Source organism: Pseudoliparis swirei, chromosome 7 (assembly GCF_029220125.1).
Source record: "Pseudoliparis swirei isolate HS2019 ecotype Mariana Trench chromosome 7, NWPU_hadal_v1, whole genome shotgun sequence".
Lineage (NCBI taxonomy): Eukaryota > Metazoa > Chordata > Actinopteri > Perciformes > Liparidae > Pseudoliparis > Pseudoliparis swirei.
In genome coordinates, this window is record NC_079394.1 from 12,187,769 (window position 1) to 12,214,116 (window position 26,348).

The 26,348-nt window shown below is 43.2% G+C and overlaps 1 protein-coding gene across 3 annotated transcripts; it reads right to left on the reverse strand.

The window, feature by feature from the left end:
• Positions 1–2,080: 2,080 nt before the first annotated feature.
• Positions 2,081–19,667, reverse strand: scarb2a (scavenger receptor class B, member 2a). 3 transcript variants are annotated; one of them, XM_056418621.1, is made up of 14 exons: positions 19,578–19,667; positions 18,558–18,914; positions 12,184–12,341; positions 11,864–12,011; positions 11,377–11,571; positions 10,781–10,872; positions 9,939–10,058; positions 9,316–9,494; positions 8,131–8,249; positions 7,597–7,670; positions 7,426–7,477; positions 7,174–7,326; positions 6,119–6,166; positions 2,081–5,793 (listed from the first exon to the last, which is right to left on the reverse strand). In XM_056418621.1, exons 2-14 carry the CDS (start codon positions 18,678–18,680, stop codon positions 5,662–5,664), a joined length of 1,593 nt encoding a protein of 530 aa, XP_056274596.1. In that variant the 5' UTR covers positions 18,681–18,914; positions 19,578–19,667; the 3' UTR covers positions 2,081–5,661. The 3 variants fall into 3 exon arrangements, with proteins under 3 accessions (XP_056274596.1, XP_056274595.1, XP_056274597.1); XM_056418620.1 differs by lacking the exon at positions 19,578–19,667 and having other exon boundaries at positions 18,558–19,530; XM_056418622.1 differs by lacking the exons at positions 6,119–6,166; positions 19,578–19,667 and having other exon boundaries at positions 18,558–19,531.
• Positions 19,668–26,348: the final 6,681 nt, after the last annotated feature.

Sequence of the window (26,348 nt, forward strand, 5' to 3'; positions counted from 1 at the left end):
ACATTTGAACGAAAGGTTCTCAATCTACTGCATCCAGAGGTGTGATAGATTTGGCCTCCGCCGCCTCCTGATCAATAATTTAACCCAAATAACTAAAGGAAATACTAATAAATTGCTTGAACTACAATAACAAGATGTTTGCACTCAAACAACCATCAGTCAGGAGAAAGGAAGAAACTATATGAACTCTACAACTATTTATGACAAGGTCAACAGGCCGGCAGGGGAGGGGGGGAGCTTCAGAGTGTGATGACAGTCGTCCCGTACACACATATAGAGCTGAAAAGATGTTGTCAATGGAAAGAAGAACTATAATTGATTCTGGGTTTTTTCCTAAAAAGAAATCTGAAAGAAAAGTCAAAAACAATGTGTAAACACATGTACTGTGAAACATATTCTGTATCTTCTTTAACCTTTTTAACACCTCAACACTCCCCCACTCCAGTGTTGCATCAGATTGTGTGTACGCTATGAGCACCGCTTGTTAACACAATATTTATATATTTTGCATATATTTTTGTTTCCTCTGTATATTTAGTATTTAGTATTGTTATTGTTTTGTATTAATGCTCTAATGTGCACCCGCTGCTGTAATAACATGTCCCCACTGTGAGACTAATAAAGGAATATCTAATCTAATCTCTAATCTAATTTGTGTCGTTTTTTGTTGTTTGCAACGAGGACGACGACATCGTTATCCAATTTGGGATCAAATAACATTCTATACACATTAATTGTATTATTATTTTTCTGAAATGTAGAACAATATTATTTTAGATCACTAATTGTTCTTTTTTAGTGATCATCCTCTTTCTGGGCCCCCTGTGTTATTTCCTTTTGGGTCCCTGGCAGCTTTAATTTGACACTTTAAAGCTGATTTTGTTCTGCAAAGAAAATATTCTCCTCATGTGGGATGAGGATAGTTCAAAAGACACCAAAAACAACAAAATGATCCCAGACTCCAGAGGGTACAAGACATTGCATGAGAATCAACAGAGAAGAGTCATCCGCCGAAGGTGGAGAGAGACTGGCGGGGAGAGGCTGTGCGATGCAGGAAGACCCTGAAATGATAATACCAAGGGCAGCAAATGATGCGAGTTCTAAAGAGTTGAAACGAGGAGAGCGTAACTTCTTCACCCCCCCGAGGCCACGAGTTTGACTACATCTGCAGCGCCGCTATTAACACAATGGAGGATTTATGGGTTACAGCTCTGAAGCATGCGGCCTCCTGTTCTCCCCAACAACCTGCCCGAGCCTGTTGCACTTCAGATGGTGGTTTCTTTAATATGTGGGAGAAATGAGTCATTAATACTTCATATTAGAAGGATTTTGACATGTTTATGCATTAAAAGTGAGTCTCGGTCCTTGCTCTCTAACCTGTGTGTTTGTCCAGAACAAGAAACAAACTTTTTCAAAGGACTTTGGCCTGAAGGGAATATCTTCCATAAAAACATGTCAAGACTTAAAATAATAAATACAGGGACTTGTTATTCATGGTAGAAAATCTAGATTTTTCTTCTATGCAACTGAAAAACTAAATGTGACGTCTTTTGAATGACTAACATTGTATTTTAAAATCAGTGGAGCCACATTTTGGGGAAGTATGCTCGTGTTGCTTTTAGTGGCGTGGCTATCGTGAGCAGCAGGTTGGTTTAGCTTAGCATAAAGACTGGGAAACATCAGCAGCCTGGCTTCTCTAGTGCTCGCTCATTTACAAAGCAGGTGAATGTGTGACGTTGTGATTTCATGGCCGGTTAAGTGCCGGACTATTTCTTGCATCGTTTACTTATTTAATGCTACGCTAAGCTAAAAGGCTGTCGCTTCATTTCGAGTGGTAGCCTATCTTTTTTCTCAAATCTTTAAATATTGCTGTATATACAAAAACACTGGATTTGTAGCATTGACATGTTATTTTGAAAATCTGAATTTGTGCATTTTTTTTTTTTCAGGTTCTTCCAAATAATTTCTTTAGTTGCTTATGTGTACCTACCTACATCCATCAGTCTCCTCTGGATTATCAAATACAGCTCCAAAGACAGATTCATATTTCTGACAGTTAATTAAAAGACAGATGACCGTGTGTAATTTCCACTTTTCGGCAACTTTTATTTTTTTTTGCAAATACACTATAAATGTTTACAAAAGCACTGTAGAAACATATGTGCAGTGTAAATTATCAAAACTAAAAATTGGATATTACTTATTATCCATTTTGCACCTCACATGACAAGGATTGTCATTTTCAGCAGCAAAACAAATTAGTATATATCTCGAGAGGAAGCGTCTTGTTAGTGACTTCAGAACATCGAAATGGGTGAGACGCGGTTGTTACACCAAAGAGCAAAATGAAGGAAAAGAATAATAAAAGGATGGTATGGCACTAGTGCTCATCCCCGAAGGAGGGCTTCATTCATCTAGATGGGTTTACACAGCATCAACGTGTTACTTTACTCAGTCAAGATAATCAGCCTTCCAGTAAAAATCACTCCAGTTTTGACAGAAATGGTCCATCGGCTCCACAAACATGTACAAAGTTCTCAAACACCCAAATCTTTAACCATTCATCACTCTGACACATTATTTTTCTTTTTACAAGCCTCGGACAGCTCCCAGTGGCACGTACTGGTCCATATTTCTTTTTTTTACACTTTTTGTAATCTTCAGTGTGGAAAAAAAAGAAAATTGAAATGATCAATAATGAAATACTTAATAGAACCACAACAAATAAAAAAATAAAAGCTACAGGGAAAAAAAGGGAAATACTTCTACACAACTATAAATAAACAAAACAAAAATTCAAGGGAGAAACATAAATAATTTGTGGACTCCTTACAAATCTATTTATTTTTACACAACTCTGTATTGCTTCATCTTACATAATACTGAGATCTGCTCACAGAGAGCATTGTTTACTTTTGTTTGCTCTTGTGGTGGCGGACAAAAAAAAAGAAAAAAAGCAATACCCATCAATCCAACTTGTGAAACGCCTTCTTTTTCTTTTCTTGCCTTTGTATAGAAAAGGCACATCGACACATGTTCACGCTCACACAACAGCACTGCAAATACTTCACATAAGTGGTGGCAAAATGTTAAAAAAAAAAAAAAAGGAGGAGGAAACAGAAAAATTGGGCGGGCGGTGGTTTTGTGGTACAACCGTTATCAGGAGGAGAGTAAACACGGCGCCGGGGCAGATCTATTGGGTTATCTTTGGTCAAGCGAGGACGAGCCGATTGGCTCGAAGGATTGGCTCAAAGGTCGGTGTCGTCGAGGTCGGCCAGCGGAGGGCTCGGGTGTGTGTTTGAACAGACGCTGAACACACACACCACTCTCGGGATTAAAGTCTCTAAGGTTCAAGTTCTTAAAAAAGGGTGCATAGCGATGGTCTGCGAGTGTGCACAAGGCGGTGGTTGCTTGCATGTAGGTGGAATAAAAAAAGGCTTTTAGTGAAATGGATTCTACCTTGAGGAGTTCTTTCCAGCCTCTCCACCAGTGTTATTAATCCCGGATTCAGACTTCTGACACCGATCTTCAGCCAAGCGGGCCGCCCTTTTTTTGGGGGCGCCTCTAGCGAACTGTTAGGCTAACTACTCCTACAATACATGCGATATGGTCATGATTTGCTAATAAGAGGAATGAGTGCGTTAAGTGAGCTACATGTACACAAAGTGTTGCTCGTGATAACTAACTGCTAATTCCAATAAATGGCAGCAAGCTTTGGACCTTTGTATCTTGTGCTCAGGTGTCAAAGGGGTCGGCAGCGCAGAAAGCCTTGAAGTCAAAGCCTCTGCGGATCAACCTGAAGTAGAATACGAGCATACATGTACACGTTATGTACAAATACAAGTCCAGAGGTTATGGCGATATTTTTTTTTAGCAGCAATAACAAATACAAAAGTATATCAAAAGAAGACACTCCGTGTGCTATAAAAGCAAGTAATGGATGTGTGGATAAAACATCCTTCATAACTAATAATAACAAACCGTTGAAATGTATTGAACATGTGGACCACCTGCATTGAAACGAACAGAACCAAAAAAACAAAACAAAAAACGAACAATGAAAATACACAGGGCACAATTTCCAGGCAAAATGCAGAGATTTTTCCACGTCGACAGTGTTATGGCCTTAAATTCACTTTCCCCGATTGGAGACTACCACTGGGGGGTTTGGAGGTGGCGGACAGAAACACGAGAACACGAGAAACATAAGACAAAACCGTGATTCAAGTGCTGCACGCCGCGGCGAGGGGTGCGCAGGGCTCTCCCAAAACCATTACACTTTTGTTTGTTAAATATTCATGCCACTTTTGACAGTATCTTTGACAAATCAGCTGTAAAAAATAATATATATATATATATATGTAATGGTAGGACCAAAAACAAAACAAAAACCTGGTAGTCTTGTGTGAGGACTGGTTTTCTCAATCCAAGTTGTGCTTTCTCTAATACGTGACAGTGTGGGCGTGCGGGAGAGATCGAAGGACTGCTTGCTGGATTTGGTCGGGAGGCATCTCAACATCTTCCTCTTTTACATATGTACAAGGACGACAGGAGAGATTTCCAGCTTAGTGAACAATGGATGAGCATAAAACACGCTGAACCGTCAATAAGGCAGAAAGCAGGTTCACGTCTCCCTTGTAAGTTCTCTGGGTGTTTTCTTTCATGCGTGATGAGGTCTAGGAAGAAGAAAAAAAAAGAGGGACAAAAAGGTGCAACTCTATCAAGCGACTGGTGGTAATTTCATGGTCATCACCGTCACTCATGATGACTTGGAAATGCAGCTGAATGTTGTTTTAACGAGTGTTCTGGGAAGATCTTGGGGCGGGACAGGGGGGGGGGGTCAAAAAACATTTCCCATCAAAACAGGACACCAATTGTTCGGTAAAAAGGTGCACACACACACACACACTTTGACGAACTGATACTGGAAGTGCGTATGTGTGTGTGCACTTATTCACCTTAGGAGAAAAAAAAAGGCATAAATGCTATAAATAGTTTGGCTCTGTTTTTTTTCCTCTGTTTTTTTGGGTGTTTTTTTTTTTACAAAAAGGATATGCCAAGTTCCGTTTTCATCCCAGGAAAGGAGATCAGGGTTTTTGTCCTAAGGATTCGGTTTTGTGGGGCTTTAAAAAAAAAAAAACAGGAAGGAAGGCGCAGGAATACGTCGGTAACAACCCCCACCGCTGTTCGGGTCAATACTAAAACACTCTTTGAGCAGCGTCGATCGGCAGAGTCTGCTCGGACGGTCGTGCGTCCGCGTGTTTGTGTGTGCGACAACTGTGCTACGCGTTCCCTCAGAAGCAGTATGGAGAAATAAAATTTAAAAAGGCGCGTCTCGGCCGCGCCCGCCCAGAGTCCCTTAAGGCCGACCAGGACGGAAAAGAGGAATAAGAGGTGTGGGGGAGCGAGGGCCGAGGAGGACAGACAGTCACGAGAGGGCTCAGAGAGAGGAGCAATGTCTTTGTTGACTACACATCAAAATGGGTCGAGCGCGTGTCCCCACCCCCTTTTTTCCTCCCCATCCTCCCCCACCCAAATAAGTACAAATCAGCCCGCCGTGTCTGCAAACCCCACCCTGCCATGGTAATGTAACGCCCCCTGTGCTGCTCCCTCCAGCCCCCCTTCCTGAGGGTCCTCCCTTGGGGACTAGGGGACCCTGGATCAACACTTCTGGGCCTCCACCGGCGACATGGCGATGTACGAGCCGTTCCTCGTCTGCTGGCTGGCCGGCGTTTCTGACGGCTCGTCGGGTTTGTCGCTGACCTGCGTGTAGGCCGTGTCGTCTTTCACCGTCTGAGCGGGGAGGACAAGAGCGCGTCAGTGAGAAACCGTCGAAGTGGCAACGCGGCCAAATATTCTTGAAACACTCAACGCCGACGATGCAAATAAAATGCTTTGGGTCAAATGCTCAGTGAGTTTAAATCTTTTTTTGGGGTATATTTCACAAAACGACCACCACGACAACTTAAAAATTAAGAGGAATTACACTTTGAGGCGAGAACTCAACAAAAGAAGGAATGCAATGTCCTGTAAAGCGAATTTAAAAAATTATAATAATCAGAGATGATGTATCACAAATTAAAGAAGGATAGCAAACAAGGCAAAAATTAAGACTTACAGTAAAAGAATGAAAAGCTTCAGTAAAATCAATACGTTTTACTTCATTCTAAAACAGAAAAAGGAAAAAAAGGGGAGGGTTACAGAAAATTAAAATTAGAACATGGTTAATACAACACTTTACATTGCAATTATGCATGTTTTTTTTTTTTTAAACATCCTCTCGTACGGTAACGGATGAACTGGAAATACTTTGTTTGCTAACGAGATTTAGATGAGAAGATTGACACCAATTATGTCTGCATGCGAAATATGAAGCGACAGCCGGTTAACTGCCATTCTGGCTCTGTTCAAAAAAGGTAAAAAAATATATATATTTGGTTGTTGTTCTTATGAAACAAACACATCTTCAGGCTAAAGCCATGCTCAGGGATCCCCCCCCCCCCCCCCAGACTTTAATCTACACCATCTCCTGGTGAATATTTAACATACAAACATGGACAGTGGTATCAATCTTCTAATCCAAGCATCAATACAAAAAGGAAAGAATACTATCCAGAATATTAACTAAATTAACAAATAGAACATTTCAGATATTGCCAGAGACTCTTTGGACAGTGAATGACCTTCACGACAGTGGTCAGAGGGCGCTCGCGGTCAGGGTTCAACAGTCCTACGCTACGAGAGATAAGAGAGGGGAGCAAATACACTTTGCTACCCGATGAATGCTAAGCTAGCTCGTAGCTACGCTGACCAGTAGGGAACTGAGATCCTGAATATAAAAGAGGCGGTTAGAAAAACTTTCAGCAAGGGAAATAAAATGATCATCAAAAGCTTCATGTGATATAGAAACGTTGCTTTGCTGTGCAGGATGCATGCGCTGTGTTAGTCGCCGTGCACGAAGCGTGGGGCGGCAGCCGCTCGGTGAGGAAACTTCACCATGCACGAAAAAAACCACTCAAAATGTTACTGTGACATATTTCCGCCATCTATTATCGCACTCGTTTACAATGCGAGCTAATGTCACACACACACACACACACACACACTGGGGGAACTGTGCGGATTAATTCTACAGTTCAGTCCACGGTAACCAATGGCGGCGAGGTTTCCTACCTTCTTCTGGCGGTTTCGGCAGAACAAGACCACGAGCACCAGCAGCAGGATGACGCCCATGCCCACGATGAGCAACGGGAAGTTTGACACCAGGGTGACGATGAGGAGCATCATCCTCATCTGGGACGCCGACTCGTCGTCGACCGTCGCCGTCTGTAGAGTCCAGAGAGAGAGAGAGAGAGATGGTTATTGATCGGCGATCCACTTCCACAGGCTTATGGGAACAGGGTTCTGAATGAAAAACCACCTCACCTCATTGACGAACATGATGGGGAAAATGGTCTCCTTGATGAACTTTGTTTTGCTGAAAGAGAGAGAGAAAGACGGGGAGGTCAGGGAAGACACCGGCATGGCTCTACAAGCTCAATGAGGACCCCAGGAGGAACAGAAGAATGAGACGGAGCGCGACAAAGACTGACTTACGGAAAGCCCTGGACTCTCTTCAGGATGATGTTGAGCTGAGCTCTCTTGCAGGCACGAATGGGAACCCCCGTGGTCTAAAACAAAGCAACAGAAAACAAAAGAGACGTCTCAGAAACAGACCGGGAGCCTTTTCTTTCCTGGAATCCTCACATTTTGAGAGAAATGTAGCTGGATGATTCAATTTACACCTCAACTTTTATGAGAATTCAATTGACTGAATATTGAAGAGTACAGGGGTGGATTAAGGTGGCAGGGTGCGATTATTTCAGTTTATTTTGTTGTTATTACTGTTATAGCTGTACTGTTTTCTATGTACAGATAACGTATCAAGCAGACACATACGATGGCTTTTTAAAAGTTAACTTATTCATGTTGTTATCTGTATATGAACCAGAGAGGATATCTATGCAGAGCCATCAGTCAAATGAACCTTTTTGTAATTAAGATAAAAAGGTCATTAAATAACTGAGCAAGGGTCAACACCGACTCCTGCACGAGGCTCCAACTTGTCGGGGTGTCACGTTTTAGCCGTACCGGTTGCAGGTCCAGGTACGTCTCGTGATCCTCCTTGTTGGGGCTCAGCCCGTCGACGGCGTTGATGTACTTGGGGTCCGCTTGATAAAAGTGGGGGAAAGACACCACGATGGGAGCACCTGGAGGGACACGAGACCAACACGGGTTAATTAGGGTTGGCGAGTATAAACAACAAGGGAACAGATTAATGAAACGCGAGATAAGATAAAAGACATGATTTGTATAAAAGGTGTCGTGAAAGCATGAGCGTGACCTTAAATAACAAATTAGCCGACGGTAAAAACAAGAGTAATCCAGCAGCACCATTTAACATATTAATTATTTACTTAAAATAGATCTAAATGCCGTTGCAAAGCTTTCTTCACATTCATTTTTACATTGCAATAAATATGGTGAAACCTTTATTCATTTATTATTTTGTGGCCTAAAAGTAATCACATTTAAAATTTTAAAAATTAAATTGAAGCTGTGCTGGAGTCATCCTTAACAATACTACAGCTGCCAATACCGACACATTCACTTGGGTTAAAAGCAACGTTATCTTTTATGTATTTGGACCTAAACCGTTACAGCGGATGTTTTGCACAAAAATTAAAGCAGCAATTAAATAAACGCTCCGTATCTGTGACGGAGTACATGGAAAAGACACGGAGACGATCCGATTCTTTGACCACACGGGGCGCTTCAGAATGACATCACTTTGCACATGACATGAAAACAGGGCCGGGTTGTGATTGGCTCTCGCGGAAGCATCACAAACACCCCCCCCCCCCCCCCCCCAATCAGACGCCTTTGTCTCATGTGAATCAGAGAAGCTGATGCCGGCAGCCTATCAGGTCGCAGCACACGCGTTCCCGTTCCGTGCTTATACTTGTGTGTTTTCTCCCACTAGGACTGCGTTTGTTACCAAAAACTGAACTGCCTGTTAATTATGCAAACAGTGTGAGGTTACTGGAGTGATAATACTCTGTCTGTCCTCATGTGTCAAGCCTTATCAGAGCAATCACACTCTGCTCAATGACCACCATAAAACACTTAAACGGCCTCCACACACACACGCAGACAGTTAATCATTGAACCGTGTACTGAGTAGAAATCTAGTTCAAACGGTCGGGATTGTCAGATACCACACAGGGGCCGTGGACCGAGAGGACATTTAGGGGAGGGGGGGCGCAAGTGCCTTACCTTCTCGACAAACGCTGACTTTAAGCACCCCAGTGCCGAGACAGTCTCCGGCCGGCACACAGAAGCCCGCGTTGTTGGGGTTGTCTTTGGGGTTCATGAGGACGTCTTTGGGGGGGGCGAAGCGGTATGCTGGGATGCCCTTCACCTCCACATCTTTCACATAGGCGAGATGAATAGACCTAGGAGAAGAAATACAAACTCGGTGACCACTGCAGGTAACCATAAAGTAAGAGCTACCCACCAAGTATCGTCAAGAAATCTAAAAAAAAGAGCCATCAAGAGGAAGGAAAGTTTAACTACGAGTTATGGTTCCTCAATCTTCCAGGCTTTTAGGATTCTAAAAGTAAATGTGTCATGTACAAGATAACGACTTCCTGTACAAATCATTCCTTAAAGCCTCCCGAGTACGTCCACATGATCGTGACTTCCCCCGCATGCAAGTCGAGTTCATCGGCCTTATCAGAGGTCGTCATAACCACGACTCCACAGATGCTTATCAGTGGCGGTGTAAGCATATGGTGTGTGACTCAGTCGCTGCAACTTCCCCCCGGGGCGTTCTGATCCTCGCCCCGAGATGCTTCGACTGTCAACAAATGTACAACCACCTTAACACGTGTCCATACCTGCAGAGATCCGCGGCGAAGATGTAGAGCAGCTCGTTGCGGTGGATCAGAGGGTGGAAGACGGCGCCGTCCGTACCGTTGATCATGTTGCTCTGATTGGAAGACCACCACGACATCTGCCTGTCGATCGAGAAGAAGCAGACCGCCGGGGTTAGGAAATGGACTTAGATGCAGCTGCACCCACGTTCTGTACACGGGTAATATTTTGAGGAGCTTTTACATGCCTACATTCATTTCACGTCGTTTTATATTGTACTTTTTACTCCACTACACACATTTTACATGATCAGACCCATTTAACATTGATAACTTTGTCAGCAGTTACAAATGATTTATCTTTTACCTAACCGCCTGAGGCTGAAAGAAGTATTCACTTAGCCAATATTTCACAGATAAGTATATGGTTAATTTCTTCACACATTTTTTCTTTCAACCGTTAGAACATTATCATTCACATAGACCACTCTGCAGAGTGAGTATTTGTACTTGATACTTTAAAAAAAAAGTGCATTGTGATGCTAATATGTATTTATTGCATTATTTTGAACACTGTTTTACAGGATCTGAATGCTTGATCCACGACTGGAAATCTACAGACACATGCGGCCCACAACCAAAGTACAAAAGTCACTTTTGGATATGCAAACATTCAATTTGCGACACAGTGCGACCTTAAGGCCAGAGGTCAAAGGCTTCGTCCTTTAGACTTTCAGCTTGTGCAACTACGGTCTGTGAATGTGAATATCATGACGGGGGAGGAAGTGGAAGCCAGAGGCGCCGTTTCCTATCATCGAGGAAAGCAGGAAATATTATATAAAATCGGCCCGGGTGTGAGTTTGTACCTCATGCCGTTCCACGTGTCGATCTTGCCAAAATCCATGTAATTCTCCTCGCCGGTGTGGAACACAAACTCTCCTTCATGTGTGCCATTTTTCTGCACAAAAAAAAAGAAGCAAAAAGGACACGGCTCAGAGAAAGCTTCTGTGACGGACACAGTGAGGAAGTTACTCAATGAAAGAACACAGGAATAAAAGAGATGTTTTAGTATTATTCTATTAAAAATCACGGAGATATTCAGTTTTATAACGCAAATGACAAATAAAAGTAGCCAATTCTCATATTTGAGAGACTGGAAGCTGTGACGTATTTTTCTTTTCCGCTGATAAAGTGATCCAGACATCAATGTAAAAATAAATAAATAACTGCTGTGGTCAGGATCACAAGGCTGTAATCGTCACGGAGGTCAAGCTGCAGACGTTCGCTCCATTGACAGGAAGTACGAGCATCTTCTATCAGCATGTGGCCAATCTCACTTCTCTTACGTGACGCTGCCGCACGCGCGTCTGTCCTTTTAATATCCTCTTTACTTTTTTAACTCCAATAACGTTGCGGCATGCCTACAAAAAATACATATTCAGGAGAGTGAAGTAAAGCTCACCTTCCACATCAGCCCAAAATGTTCGTCCACTTCGGGCTTCATGGAGTGGACCTTGGTGAGCAGCGGGTCTTTGAAGCCCCAGAGGACCTCGTGGACGGTGCGGGACATGAACACCTCGACGCCCAGGCTGTTGATGTACATGGAGACCAGCGTTCGCAGGAAGAAGGAGTAAGAGTTCAGCTCGTTCATGATCGCCTGGGGACGAGAACAAAAACAAGTCTTACTTCATTTTTTGGGTAAATGCTGCGTTTGAGTTGACGTGTTCGTCTGATACGACTTAAGTTTCCATGTTCAACAGATCCAAAATGTCACAATAGCACACGGGAGGACAATAGCTTGGAAGTGTGTTGTGGACCAACGCGTGGAAAACAACAACAGACGTGCCAATCAAATGACTTAAAACTCAAAACGAAAAGGCACATGATTACTGGCTGCCGCGGCTCATAATAACACACATTATTTCCCCCGTCCAGACGCAGCGTCTCACCACAAACGGGATGTTCACGGTCCTGACGATGTCGACCTCGGGGTTACCGGCCGACTTCTCCGACACAAACACAAAGGTTTTGGGGTTCAGGGCGTAGAGCTTGGTGCCGTTCTCCAGGAAAGTCACGTTCTCCCGCGGCCTGTATTCCCTGGTGTGGAAAAGGTCCGTTAGTCCAGATGTTTCTATTTCTACACAGTAGTCACAAGAAGGATCGCGGATGAACCAGATGCAGGTCATCTTTCCTTAAACAAGACTTTTAGGGTTTCTGTGACTACATCAGTGCACACATTCACAGCTGCAGACCTTCGTGTCAAACCTACCTGTAAGTATATGGTCCAATCTGTTTAAGGGCCGCCTTCCCCCCAGCCAAAAACACCTCTGGATTCGTCACGTTGAAGAAGTAATACTCCATGTAAACCGGCGGAGGTGGATTCTTCCAAGATTCAAACATTTGGCTATTCTCGGTCAAAGTAATTTCCTATCAACAAAAAACAACAAAAAGAAAGCGTTTAGATTGAGAAGCATCATAGTAAGTGTTTGGACAGCATTGGAAATCAAATGTTACACTTTGGTTCAACAATGTTTTCAGAAGTGCGTTCAAAGCTCTCCACAGTGCAATCTCAGGGTAGGAAATTTACTTTTTTTTTTTTAGGGGGCAATTCTTGCCCCCACTGACTTCATCCAGGGGCATTTAAAAAGAAATTGGGGGCACTTTTAAAACTTGTGAAATAACATTCAACCTTTGTTCAAAAATAATAAATATACTTATTCAAAACATGATATGGCAACTGGAACGGGTCATTAACTTCATTCAATTCTCAATTATTAGAGGAAATTACGGGGGGCATTCTTTGCCTCTCCTAGTGATATTAGGGGCAAAATTATATATCTTAGGGGCGGTTTTGCCCTTTGCCCTGATGGATTTCTGACGGTGTGCAATCTGAGAGCACACATGGCGCTTTTTTTCGACAAGGAGCTGATGCCCAAAACCCAGAGAGAAATCCATGATAGCGGCACAAAATGTAAAAGTCAGGAGAGGCAGAACATGTTCGCAAACTCTACACGGAGTAGCCGAGGCAAGAATCTGGCTGCGGGCGACTCGCAACACAGCGACATGTTGCAAGGAAACAAACGAAGAGCTTCTCCACGTCGCTGCCCCATCACATTACACGTCAGATGAGGCTTTTTTTTGTTTCCAGACCTCGCAAAAGCAAAAACCACAAAAAACAGCAGGAGACGCCATCACCCCCGAGCCGGCACACAGATGTTGTGGCTGCGATGGTGTCGAAGGAAGAAAAAAACACAAGCTTGAAGGTTTTTCAGTCGGCCGTAATCAGTAACCTTGAATGACATGAGCAACAGAAACGGTTACCTGCATCACTCACTGCACATCAACAGCCTCCCGCATGTGGACTGAAGAAGGGGTTTGTTAAGGAGGGGTAGTGAGCCGTTCTATTTCTTTTATTGAAGTGTATTTTTAAACTTGAGAAAGGCTGAAAAAGGGGCCCACTTCCCGTCGGCTCTTTTTAATGCCGTTGTTCCTGGAAAAAAGACAAAGAACGTCTCCGTCCAGAGAAAGGCGCACTTGAGAGAGAGGCCGTACATTGTCTACAGGCAAGTGGTTTGCCGTTGGAAGAAAATATAGTTTAAGGTGTGGCAGGCACTTCCTGTTTGGGTTTCGACTTCCGACCTTCAAACTTGTTTTGCTCTATAGAATTGATTGAACGGGGGGGGGGTGCATCATCTCCCCCTCTGCTGCTTGACAAACCCTCACCTTAGATCTCAGATGGGGTTCACCCAAAATATCTACTTTGATAGTTTGAGGAGGAAAACTCAAAACGCACTGCAGCTAAGGGGGGAAAAGGCAACTTTGGCTGATTTGCATATATGATTATGAACTATAACTGTATGCAAATATTTGAGTTATTTTGGTTCTGTATTTTATGATTAGTCCCAGTTTCAATTAATCTGTTGATTCTTTTTTCTTTTTCCAACTAGTCTCTTGATTGTTAAAGACACTAGTTAAACAATTACTGGAATGCATTTGTAAAAAAAAAAAAAAAAAAACGTACTTCCAAGAAGGGTGTTGCCATGTTCAGCATTGAGTTTGCTTTGCTTGTTCTTACTTTATTTTGTCTAACAAGCTACAATTACAGATTGCACAATCACAAATTCAACCCAAGAAATCGTCAGTTTCGTTAAAGCGCTGAACTTCCAGTCAGGTCGACGTCACTCCTTCCAAAATATGAAACGTGTGGTATTTAAGAAGAGGAGTCTTCAGGATCCTTTATATATATATATATATATATATACACTACCGTTCAAAAGTTTGGGAACACTTAGAAAAGTCCTTATTTTTCAAAGAAAAGCATTGTTTTTTTCAATGAAGATAACATTAAATCAATCAGAAATACACTCTATACATTGTTAATGTGGTAAATGACTATTCTAGGTGGAAACGTCTGGTTTCTAATGAAATATCTCCGTAGGTGTATAGAGGCCCATTTCCAGCAACTATCACTCCAGTGTTCTAATGGTACATTGTGTTTGCTAATCGCCTTAGAAGACTAATGTCTGATTAGAAAACCCTTGTGCAATTATGTTAGCACAGCTGAAAACTGTTTTGCTGATGAGAGAAGCTATAAAACTGGCCTTCCTTTGAGCTAGTTGATTATCTGGAGCATCACATTTGTGGGTTCGATAAGACTCTCAAAATGGCCAGAAAAAAAGAAGTTTCCTGTGAAACTCGCCAGTCTATTCTTGTTCTTAGAAATGAAGGCTATTCCATGCGAGAAATTGCAAAGAAAGCGAAAATTTCCTACAGCGGTGTGTACTACTCCCTTCAGAGAACAGCACAAACGGGCTCTAACCAGAGCAGAAAGAGAAGTGGGAGGCCCCGGTGCACAACTCAGCAAGAAGACAAGTACATTAGAGTCTCTAGTTTGAGAAATAGACGCCTCACAGGTCCTCAACTGGCAGCTTCTTTAAATGGTACCCGCAAAACGCCAGTGTCAACGTCGACAGTGAAGAGGCGACTCCGGGATGCTGGCCTTCTAGGCAGAGTGGCAAAGAAAAAGCCATATCTGAGACTGGCCAATAAAAAGAAAAGATTGGTATGGGCAAAAGAACACAGGCATTGGACAGAGGAAGATTGGAAAAAGGTGTAATGGACAGATGAATCCAAGTTTGAGGTGTTTGGATCACACAGAAGAACATTTGTGAGACACAGAACAGGTGAAAAGATGCTGGAAGAGTGCCTGACATGGTGGAGGTGATGTGATGGTCTGGGGATGCTTTGGTGCTGGTAAAGTGGGAGATTTGTACCAGGTAAAAGGGATTTTAAATAAGGAAGGCTATCACTCCATTTTGCAACGCCATGCCATACCCTGTGGGCAGCGCTTGATTGGAGCCAATTTCCTCCTCCAACAGGACAATGACCCAAAGCACACCTCCACATTGTGCAAGAACTATTCAGGGAAGAAGCAGGCAGCTGGTATGCTGTCTGTAATGGAGTGGCCAGCACAGTCACCAGATCTCAACCCCATTGAGCTGTTGTGGGAGCAGCTTGACCGTATGGTCCGCAAAAAGTGCCCATCAAGCCAATCCAACTTGTGGAGGTGCTTCAGGAAGCGTGGGGTGACATTTCAACAGATTACCTCAACAAATTAACAGCTAGAATGCCAAAGGTCTGCAATGCTGTAATTGCTGCAAAAGGAGCATTCTTTGACGAAAGCAAAGTTTGAAGAAAAAAAAAAAATACTTCAAATACAAATCATTATTTCTAACCTTGTCAATGTCTTGACTATATTTTCTATACATTTTGCAACTCATTTGATCAATAAAAGTGTGAGTTTTCATGGAAAACACGAAATTGTCTGGGTGATCCCAAACTTTTGAACGGTAGTGTATATATATATATATATAGTGTCTTAATTAGGAGCTGAAGTGAAACCAGGTAATGCAACAGAAGCGCATGACCACAACGGGGCGTCTCTAGGACCCGTCTGCAACAATCTGCCATAGCAGCAACATTTACACAATGTGTTCCTTTTCAGAAACAAACAACAAAAATGCAAACCGTCCCTTTTTTCCTTTCTTTTTTTAAACGGGCGTGTAGCTCGTCTGGCTTTCCCCCTGCATCGTCACGCGTGACTGCAGCCTGCGTGAAGCCCTGTGTTTGTCCACCTTGAACAAAGGTCTTTCAGAAGGCCTTCATTACAGATACGTGAACATCATTTATCTCTCAGAAAGGAAGAAAAAAGGGAGAAATAAACCTTGATCTGTTCCAAACAGAAAAGCAAGTGAGGGACAGAGTGGAGGGGTTTGTCAGTGCAATCAAAATACAGAGTTGGATGAGAGACTCGAGCTAAACAAAGCAAACCAGCTATCAGACAACTTCAGGAACAGCTTGCGTGTGAGATCCGGCTTTCAACAGCACGGGAAAAAGAAAGAAGAAAAAAAAAGGTTAACGTTTTTAAAAAACATTACAAATGTGAAATCCTTCTCCTACGTAAACCCCTCTCGTCTTACTGGCCTCGTTCTTGAACTCTTTGAAACGCTCAAATCCGTCACGCTACCTTGAAAAGTCTCCTCTCCCAAACAGGGCCGAGGGGAGTGGCACGAGTGGGTGTTCCTCTCCCGAGTTTCCCCTCTCTCTGTGCGAGCGGAGCGACTCGGGATCGGCCGAGGCCGGAACAACAACAAGCGCCGGCGAGGTGCCTCGCAGGCAGAAATCAGGGCCCCGGGGCCAAGAGGTTTGTCGAATTCCACAGCACAGCTCCAGCACACAGAGTCTGTATCCCGGAGGCAGCTTGTCCCAAACCGACCGGGCGACATCATTATTACAGAGAGCCACAGATTAGGTAGATTTCTTTGGAGTCGGTTCAGTGTGTCCGCCCCCCTCCCCACTAATTAAACGGGAAAGACTTGCGGCTAAAGCGGCTTAGCTACGCTGTCATTTCATGTAATCGCCAGCCGCATCAGAGTTATGTCCCCACCCACCTCCCCGTTGATGAACTTTGACTAACTCCTTTAATTTGAGGTCGCCTGGGTCGCTGCCGTGATTCAGAATGAGACACAAATGAGACCCCCGACCTAAATGCAGCTGCAGGAGGGGGAAACCGTGTCTGGGGAGGAGGCTGTTTGTGAGTCTGGGACTTGGACAAATAGTGAGTCGAGGTTTTTCTTTTCTCCTTAAGTGTGTGTGTGTGTGGGGGGGGGGGGGGGGATTACGGAGTAGCACGGAGCATCCAGCAGTGCTTCATGCCATTGAGGGGAATGCAATGTATTTAAAAAAAGGGAAGAGAGCAGCGGGGGGTCTGCAGGGTGGGATAGTGTGTCAGCTGCCAACAACCCCCCCACCCCAACCACCACCACCCCTGAACTAAGGCACCAGCCCCCCCCCCCCCCAGATATGTAGACGAGCCACTCTGCAAGGCGCACCAGTGGCTCCGCATTTAAATCCAGCTCAAGTCAAACACAGCGGCTGTACGACAACTTTACTCCCAAATATAAACATCAATGTTCATCATTACATCACCCAGCTGACCGAAATGTATCCTCGGTTGACTGACTCGCATCATTTGTGCGAAAGGGACTGATTTATGAAGAGGTAAATAATAAAAACAAATAGAACCGTATTGGAATTTAAATGATTTATCTTGTATATAATCAGCAGGGGTTGTGGTTGATTTCAGCCACACACTGAATTCTCAACCATGTCAGAGAAGAAACGTAAGAACATATCAGTCACGGTCCGTCTGGTTGGACAGAAGGCTGGACCCCCTTCTCTCCTCACCATGTAAAACTTTTACAGACCCACCACTGGAAGTCAGGGACTCTGTCAACTCACCAAGGCTCCCTTCCCCCATTCCGGCTCACCTCCCCCCTACCCAGTGTCCCCCACTGGCTTAGAGTTCCACTACTACTACGACCACCACCACCAGTGGAGTCAGTCCATCAAGCCTCTCGCAACAGAAACGTGTCACCGGGTCACGCGCAGAGCGCCGGGCAGGTTGTCGGAACGCTGTCAGCCAGCAGCAAGAGGGTATCGTGCATTTACCCTCATTTCTGCACACTGCTTTCCATTCATTTAAAAAGCCCCTTGAATCATGTGGTGTCAGATCACATAAATGCATAAGAGTGTATGAGGATTTCTTTTTTAAATACCATAAAATGGGGGTAAGGTCATGATAAGCTCACCTCTGAGAGTCAAACAATGTGGGAGTTACAGAGCATTTCTACCAGAAGCAAAGCATTTTTTTTGTAGAGGTCTGCGTGTAACGTTCAATGGTTAATCCTCATGCTTTAATGCAATCTTCAAACCCTCAGCTGCACAATATTCGAATGAATGGGACGTGAGCGTTGCACAGACTGGCGGATCATGCGGATACATGAAGGAGAAAAAAAAAGCTTTGGGTTCATCGGGCTGAGCTGAAGCTGCAGATTGCAGCAAAAAAAAAAGAATTGACTTCTCCACTAAAACAAATTCAATGTAAACACCGGACGGCATTGTGACCCTGCATGGAGCTCATGAGCACCGGTGAGATGCCGAATGCGCATGACTGACCACTGCAGATGACATGCTTCAACATGTAAAGCCCCTGAAGTGTGACAGAACGAAGAACTGTGACAGCAGAAAGGGGGGGGGGGGAGCATTGGCATTTAAAAAAATAAAATAAAAACTACAACTCACCTTTTTTAACCGGGTGTGGATCATTGTTTGAAAGACTTGAGCCACGACCAGGGCGATCCCCACTATCAGGAGGTGAGCGCACACGATCCCGGTGGCGTAAATGGCACAGGATCTCCGAGTCATGATGCCGGCTTTGGATGGATCTCGAGGAAGGTAATCAAAAAAACTAACTTCGCTGAAGTCGATGATAAACTTGCACCGTTACAAGCCCCCCAAAAAAAGAAAACGAGAACGAAAACTAAAGATAGCGATGTGTAGGCTCGTGAGAGCTCGGATCCGGAGTCTTCTTGTGAGCGGCAGCTGGGCGGTTTAAACTTCTCTCGTCGCCGCCCTGCTGGAGTGGTCTTCCCGGTGAGGCTGGGAGGGGTACAAACGAAAGAATCAAAAAAACATGCGCTCTTTTCATCGAAATGTGAAATAGACGGTCCTTAAACACCCGGACGAGAGAAAAAAGGAGAGGGAGGAGAACTGAGCTGCTCGGGAGGCGGCGGTGAAATGAAACGGCAGCGCTCAGTTTATCCTAGATGAAGAGCGTCCCCCCTCCTCCCCTTCCTCTTCGCATTAATGAACTCGGTCAGGCGAGACGCGTCCTTTGGAGGCGGTGGGTGTGTGCGTAAAAAACAAGATATTGATGGTACATTCCTTACACGGACGATGTCACCATAAACATTTTTTATAATAAAACGTGATGAATCGTTTGACATTTAAAAAATATATTTTTTCGTGCCCTCCAGCGCAACTTATTTGGCTAGAAGTTTAACTTCAAACCGCCTTTTGTTGCACTGCTCATTTAAAAAGGCGTAACGGTGTAATTTACCGGCATGTATGAGCATGCAAGAGGATTGTGAATGAATCAGCAGCAGGTTTAAGATTATGGTTGTATTTCATCCGGGCAACTTTTTAATTAGTTTACCCGGAAGTGTTTTTAAAAAATGATTTTAATGCACATTGTGAAGGGGGAAAGTATATAAACTGACACTTTAAATGTGAAACTATTGACATACATAGTGCACCACTCACCGCGCCTCGGAAAGCGGAAAGAGTGAAGCTTGAAGGAGGTCCGTTACCTTTTATAAGGCATCAGCTCGCTCGCCTCATCGCGTCTCTTTAAGTAAGCTCAGCAGGGACATGAATAATGTCCGTTCGAGCAACCAACGGCCGTCCGCGCGAGCCCTTTGTCAGAGCAGCTCGAGCGCTGATTGGCTGCTGGCCTCCCGGACCACCATCTCAAGACCACCTCCTCTGCGCGCTGATTGGTCAGACCCTGGCGAGTGCGATGCTGAATTTGATCGACTGATTTCGAGGCGGGGCTCCAATAAAAGGGGAACCGACGGCGTGATGCTCTCCGCCGACAGAGAGGTGCTGCCGTGGAGAACCGCTTCAACCACACATGATGCTGAGGAGGAATAACAGAGCCAAATGTGGACGACAAATGGCCTGCTTTATGGTCCTCATTAGGCGAGCTACCACTCAATATTGATAAACATAACATGTACATAAGAGCATCTAAAGTCCTCTTCGTGGAATGAAAAACACGTCACTGCAGAGGAGGAAGACAGTTTAACTGTGAATAGCTTTCTTTAAAAAACTGAATTCAACCCTGAGACAAGGTGTTAAAGGACATACACAAAACATTTGGAGAGTAAAATATACAATAGTATGTTTAAAGCCACAAAAAACGGATTTCAGAGTACTGCACTTCCATTTGCATGTGTTACTAATACAATTCTACAAACAGGGTGTATAATTGATTGGTATTAAGTGAATGTTAACCTTCCTTTTGGGAAAATGACTTTTAATATTGAGTATCTTCCATATCTATTTATTTGTTGCCTTCATATGGACAACCCACCTATATTTTCTCCGTCAGATCCTTATGAACACAATATTTGGGGGATTTCACAAGAAAGCTGTTTTCTGTATTTTGTGTTTAATCTGCACTCTTCTCACTGGTTTGAAGTGGGCAGGGCTCACGTGGAAAAGGGTGATGTGTCATTCGGTGCAGCACTTCCCATTTAAAATACAGTAAACAAAGCAGTTTTGACAGTGCTGCGTAGCTCTGCTTTAAGAAAATAGTACCTGCATCAATAGGCTTTTTTTAACCTGCAAAATGTCACTGTAAGAGAGGCGTAACAACTACAAACATGGCCAGCTTGCTTCTCCATGCATGTCTGTGCCAGGCAGCCCAATAATGCATCCGTGTGCAGTCACCATGTGAAATACAACTGTGAATGCAATATGTTCTGAACTCACAACTAGTTCCTCATTGACAAACATGTTGGAAATGAAATAGTAATGGAGGTGGTGTACATTCTCAGTGTAACGTTCAGAAGGAAAAAACGCAATACCATCGACGTTGCAGCTACATTTCTAGAAATCCTTTTTTTTCAGCACAGCAAACACACATCTGTACGAAGCTGCATTTGGCTGCTGGTTGGACAGTTTTCTCTCCGAGCTGTGGTCCAGTGAATATTGATTTTTGTTCAAAGCTATTTTTTTGCAGGTCCCAGCAGCAGATGTAACACCAGAATAGTGATAATTTCTTCACAATGGTAACGGTAAACGTAGTAAATGCGATCCAGATTTCAACAGTGTTGCACCAATGAAAAAATAACCGCGGAATATGTACTTGAATGTCAGTCAAGTCAAAGAGGTTTCACACCTTTAATTAGCGTCACGTTATTCACAACACCTGAGCTCGAGGATGTGCTCCCATGTATTTGGTTGAAATACAATCAAGCTTTAACGTCCCCAAAGGTCAAAGGTGATATTTTTTTGGAGCCTTTTGGATTCCGTGACACTCAAAGCACGTCACTTGTTTAGGGCTGAAACAGGACACAGGGAATTGAGATGCACCACCCTCCTTGTTTACAGACACCACCAGCTGCTTATCTCAAGAGCTTTTTACCCAGAGTTGTAGTGGACCCGATGCAGGTTCTGATGAGTAGAAGAAAGGAAGGCCGGCTAAATCGGTCTTCGCTCTCCTATTCAACCAGTCACTCACAGACTCACCAAACTCGGCGACCGGAGTATATTTTGGGGTTTGGTTGGCGGCCAACAGGTTAGGAGACGTCAAGCTGCACAATACTGGGCAGTAATGGATGAACTCGAAGGTGAGCAAGGTCGTCCAGCTACCTCTTTTGTAATCCATTCATAAATAAAGTAGGACAAAGGACTACAAATTTTCCTCAGGAAGTTATATACATCATATTGTTTGATGTTGCTTACTGGAAGGAACTGCCTGGGCTGGACTTTCAGCATTAATGCAATTGAGTTTGAGCTCATTGTGCTCGGCCTTATAGCAATCCCAGAGGATGGGGGGCTGCAGGAGGGTGGGGGGTGGAGGGGGGGGGTCGGCATCTGTTCAAACAAGAGAAGTAAAAAATGCTAAAGAAAATCATCAGGGGGGAAGGATAACAGTCAAGTAATGCAGCAACATTGTTTCTGCCAAAAGAAAGGGCGGGAGGGTTGAAGAGGGGAAAATCAGTTCAACCTTTGTAATGGTCTCTTTTTATGTTTGGTCAGCAGAGCCACACAGATTTTTTTTTAGTTTTTGTTGTTGGACTTGTTGGAGGCTGAAGACACCCAGCTTTGAAGGCCAACACAAAGCTATTTGATGACTAAAACATGTTTTTGATGTGAATATCCCTATTTACAGCATCATGAAAGGGGTTCCTGGTGAGAAGAAGGCGAGCATTCATGCACACCACGACAAGGAGACTTTTATCAAGCGGGGAAATAACTTCGGACAAGTTCTCCAAACGAGTGTTTGTAATCCCCCACAAATCATTCATTGTGTTCCCGACACATTTTGACCCTCCCCACCAAAAATATTGCACCAATAGCTTTGGGTTTTTTCATCGAAGACGCGACTAAAGTGCAAATGCAAGCACATTTATTTAGACACAAATGTCCATTAATTTTTGGAAATAAAGTCTTCTCTGAATGTGTCAAACATTCTGAAAAGTCAGCCGGTCGGAGTCGTCGGTGATGGGTTTCATGCGGGATCACTTCACATTGTGTTTAGGAGCAATATAAGGTCACCATCTTCTCTCACACACACACACACAATAGTTATAATTAGAGTTTGATTGAGAGTCTGCAGCTCACTTGGCGAGCGTGAAGTTCTTATCCGGATAACGCAACGTGTAGTTTGACAGCAGACATAGTCACACCACTCAAAAAAGTAAATCCTGTTTGAGGATCGATGGGTGTCGACTGTCAAATTTGCGCAGGCGAAACGTAAACACATAAAACCTGTTTGATAATATATCCAAAAACACACACGTTGTGCAAACATATCCTTTAAATTACAATTCGGTGTGTGCATCACTGTACAAATAAGACCGCCAACGCCCTGGCTAACCAATATATCTGAGCTGTGGCATGTGTGTGTAAACAAGCCAACAAGTATAACCCCAAGGTGTGTTTGAAGTGACATCATTAATAATTAGAGGACAAAGAGTCTATGGCCACGCTAGCGGCTTTGTTAGAATGGACTTGAGCTAAATGCTAACATGAGCATGCTAACATTTTCTAATTTGCTAACTACAGCTGAGGCTGATGGGAATGTCATTGATTTTGAATACCGATGTCAACTTCATGCAATCAACCCAGTAGGGCAGGGGCGTCCAAACCTCTTAGACTGAGGGCCACAGACTGAACAATTTCAGGGCCACGTATATCGCCTCAGTTCTATTAAAGTTAATAAAATGAGGTGAATTATGCCTAGATATATTTGAATATGCTTAAAGAAACAAAACATCCTGCATTACAACTTTCCATCAACGGGTTTTCATTTACTTTTTTATTATTAAAACCGTTGGCAGTTTTGTTTGGGCGGCTAGAAACGGATAGTTGAGCTAGCACGTTAGCTGCTATTTGCTAAACTTGTGTCTTCTCTCATATTAATGTTCCCACCGCTTCTGAAATGTTCTAACTTGATATTGTTTCTTTTGGTTCTGCCATATTTGGCCCAAACCTCTTTGATTCCTTTTATTTTGTTTTGCGGAGAATCTGCCTTGTTGAAGCCAGACGTCCACCTAGTGGTGACTCTAAGAACTGCAAGTGGAAGTTTTACATTTCATGTGCGGGCCTGGAACTGTTTACTACCAAAAACGGCTGTGAGTCTATAAAGTTGGACATTTCTTCTTAAAAATAAAAGATATAATGAATTTACTATCACTACTGAAAACTGCTGGCCCTAAACATCAGTTTATCTTGCACCAAAATTATCTGTATCATCTTTAAATGTTTAAATTTCAACTTTAATTCATAATGGTTTGGATTGAAATCTACCTTTAAAAAAAAAAATCCTTCCAACCCTGTGTTTTAAACCATATAATATACAGTGTGTGGTTTAAACCAGCTCAAAACTGCACGGCAATGCAGCACAAATCAAGGCAGGAGTGGTCTTTTTTTTACTTGACAGCAACAATCTACTGCCTGCCAGAAGAAGTAAACACATGGGAAAAACAAGCACACTTTCCCCCACTCACATTCCATCATCTGTCCTCCCTATATGCAGCTCACTCCTTATATACAAGAGGAAAAAAACACCATTAACTCTTTCTGTAAATACTGCTTAACATGGTAACCACCCCCTGGGCTGCACCACGGTGGAGCCTGGTACTGAACGTTAAGTCACGGTGCTCTGGAGGCTGAGGGAGCCTTTGTAAGGCCACAGACTGATATACAGGCATAGTTGTGGGGAGTGGAGACTTGTGAGGAGTGGCAGACCTTTTCACTGGAGGTGATGAATGCCAACCCGGGCTATAAAGTGCTATTGGAGGAATACACTACACTACCTTGGAGAGGATCACAGAGGCCAAAAGAACTTGTTGTGCTGCAGCAGAGAGAATGTTAGGGAACAGGAGAAATCCAAGATCCAGTACCATACACTTACCCCGAGTCCTGTGCATGAATATAACTCTGAGCTGCTTTGCTCTTCATTTAACAATCAAGGTTTTTCTTTGTCATTGTATGGTATTTTCTCATGCTATGACTTCTTAGTGTATTTACTCAACAGCGGTTTAGTGATGGACTGAGTGTAGCATTCCTTTGTCCGTGTAGGTGTGGTTCATTTCCCACCATTCAACTAATGGGTATTGTAACAGGAGAAAGCGACTCATTGTTCCCACTTGGAGCAATAAAGTGTTCATTTAGGATTTCAAAGAGGCGTCATTGAAAATGGCAGAAAAAAATAACGATGATTTCCGCGACAACAATATTCTGAAAACATGTGCGTTGTGAATTTTTCTTCTTGTTGTTGTTGTTGTTGCGGTCACCCCGTTTAGCTCGGCTGCCCGAGGCTCGAGTGGAGAGAGTTATGCCACAATGTGTTCATTGTGCATTACCGACATTGTCTGACAAAGTCAGGCCACAATTTTGCTTCACTCCTTGAAATGGGAAGTGAGAAGTGATGCAGCCGACATGTGCTGGAGGCTGTAAACAATGACGGTACATAAAGTCATGTGGAGGTAGTAGGCATGGTCAAAAACGTCAAGCTGTATTATCAAATATCCTTAATGTGAGTCTTTAAAACATGTTTGACAGTATTTGGTCACACACAAAATATTGGTTAATTATAAATAATTGTATTGACAGAGAAATAAACGTAAAGAATTTGATAATTGATTGTTATTTATGGATTTAGCTTCTCAAATGTGGACATTTGCTGCTGATATTTTACCTTATTGTAAACTGAATATTATTGACTGTCTGGCTTCCGGTAGGAAGAAAATAATCAATTTGAAGATGTTGACAAGTTGTCTCAGAGAAATTATGATGGACAATTAATAATAGAAATGTATGCTGGCTAACTGTTTAATTATATGTCATCATTAAACCTTAATTGTAATAGTCACATTACGTACACAGCTTTGTTGTAAATAATAAATCGCAAAAAATACACAGTGACAAAATAAAAAACAGAATAACTATTAAAAATGATTACAAAAATAGTCAGACCAAGTCCTCAATGTTTATGTATACTAAATTCAATTTCTGTGTCAATGAAGTTGTATTTAATCCAGCCTATCAAAAAAATAGGTTTCTCTATAACTTTGAATAAGGGTCATAAATTAGATCAAATCACAACGTTGACAGGATCTTGACCATGGGACACCGAGGACATTGAAGAAGCAGGGAAACCTGTCGTGCCACACCTGTAAGGCATCCTGTGCAGATAGGCTGTTGGGGGGGGGGGGGGGTTGCACATCCTCTCTGGCGTATCGTTTTCTCCAGTTGCTCAACATCCTAAAGACTGTAAAAGACTGTTACAATGGCAGTAAAGTCTGAAAAAACCAGCGTGCTGCCAACCCCTCTGATTTTACCATAAACAATAACATTTCCTGTGTATTAAACCAGTTTCCCCCAATTGTACTTATCTTGGAGATGACAAGTAGAAAGTCTCTGGGGGGAGATTAATGCGGGTCCTGTTGGTTTGTACTTTCTATTTTATTGTACGTGTGTGAACTAAATAAACAAAAACAATGAACGCACGTAATCAAAAAATAGACAAAATCAGCCTCCTTGTAACCTCTCGGGATGAAACAATTGCAAATAGAGGGCTGAAATTATTCATCGAAATGTGTAAAATACATGTAATTTGTTCATGGACTAATACATAATGGTGGATCTACTTTTGCAGAGGTCACATCATCATATGAGTCTAATCATTTGGTTCTCCTCCATGTCCTAATATCTACTCTCGTTTTTTTGGTTTTTTTCTCCAAAGGGGCTGAGCTTTCCCAAGTCAGGCCATCTCTATGCAACCATTTAGAGAGCTGT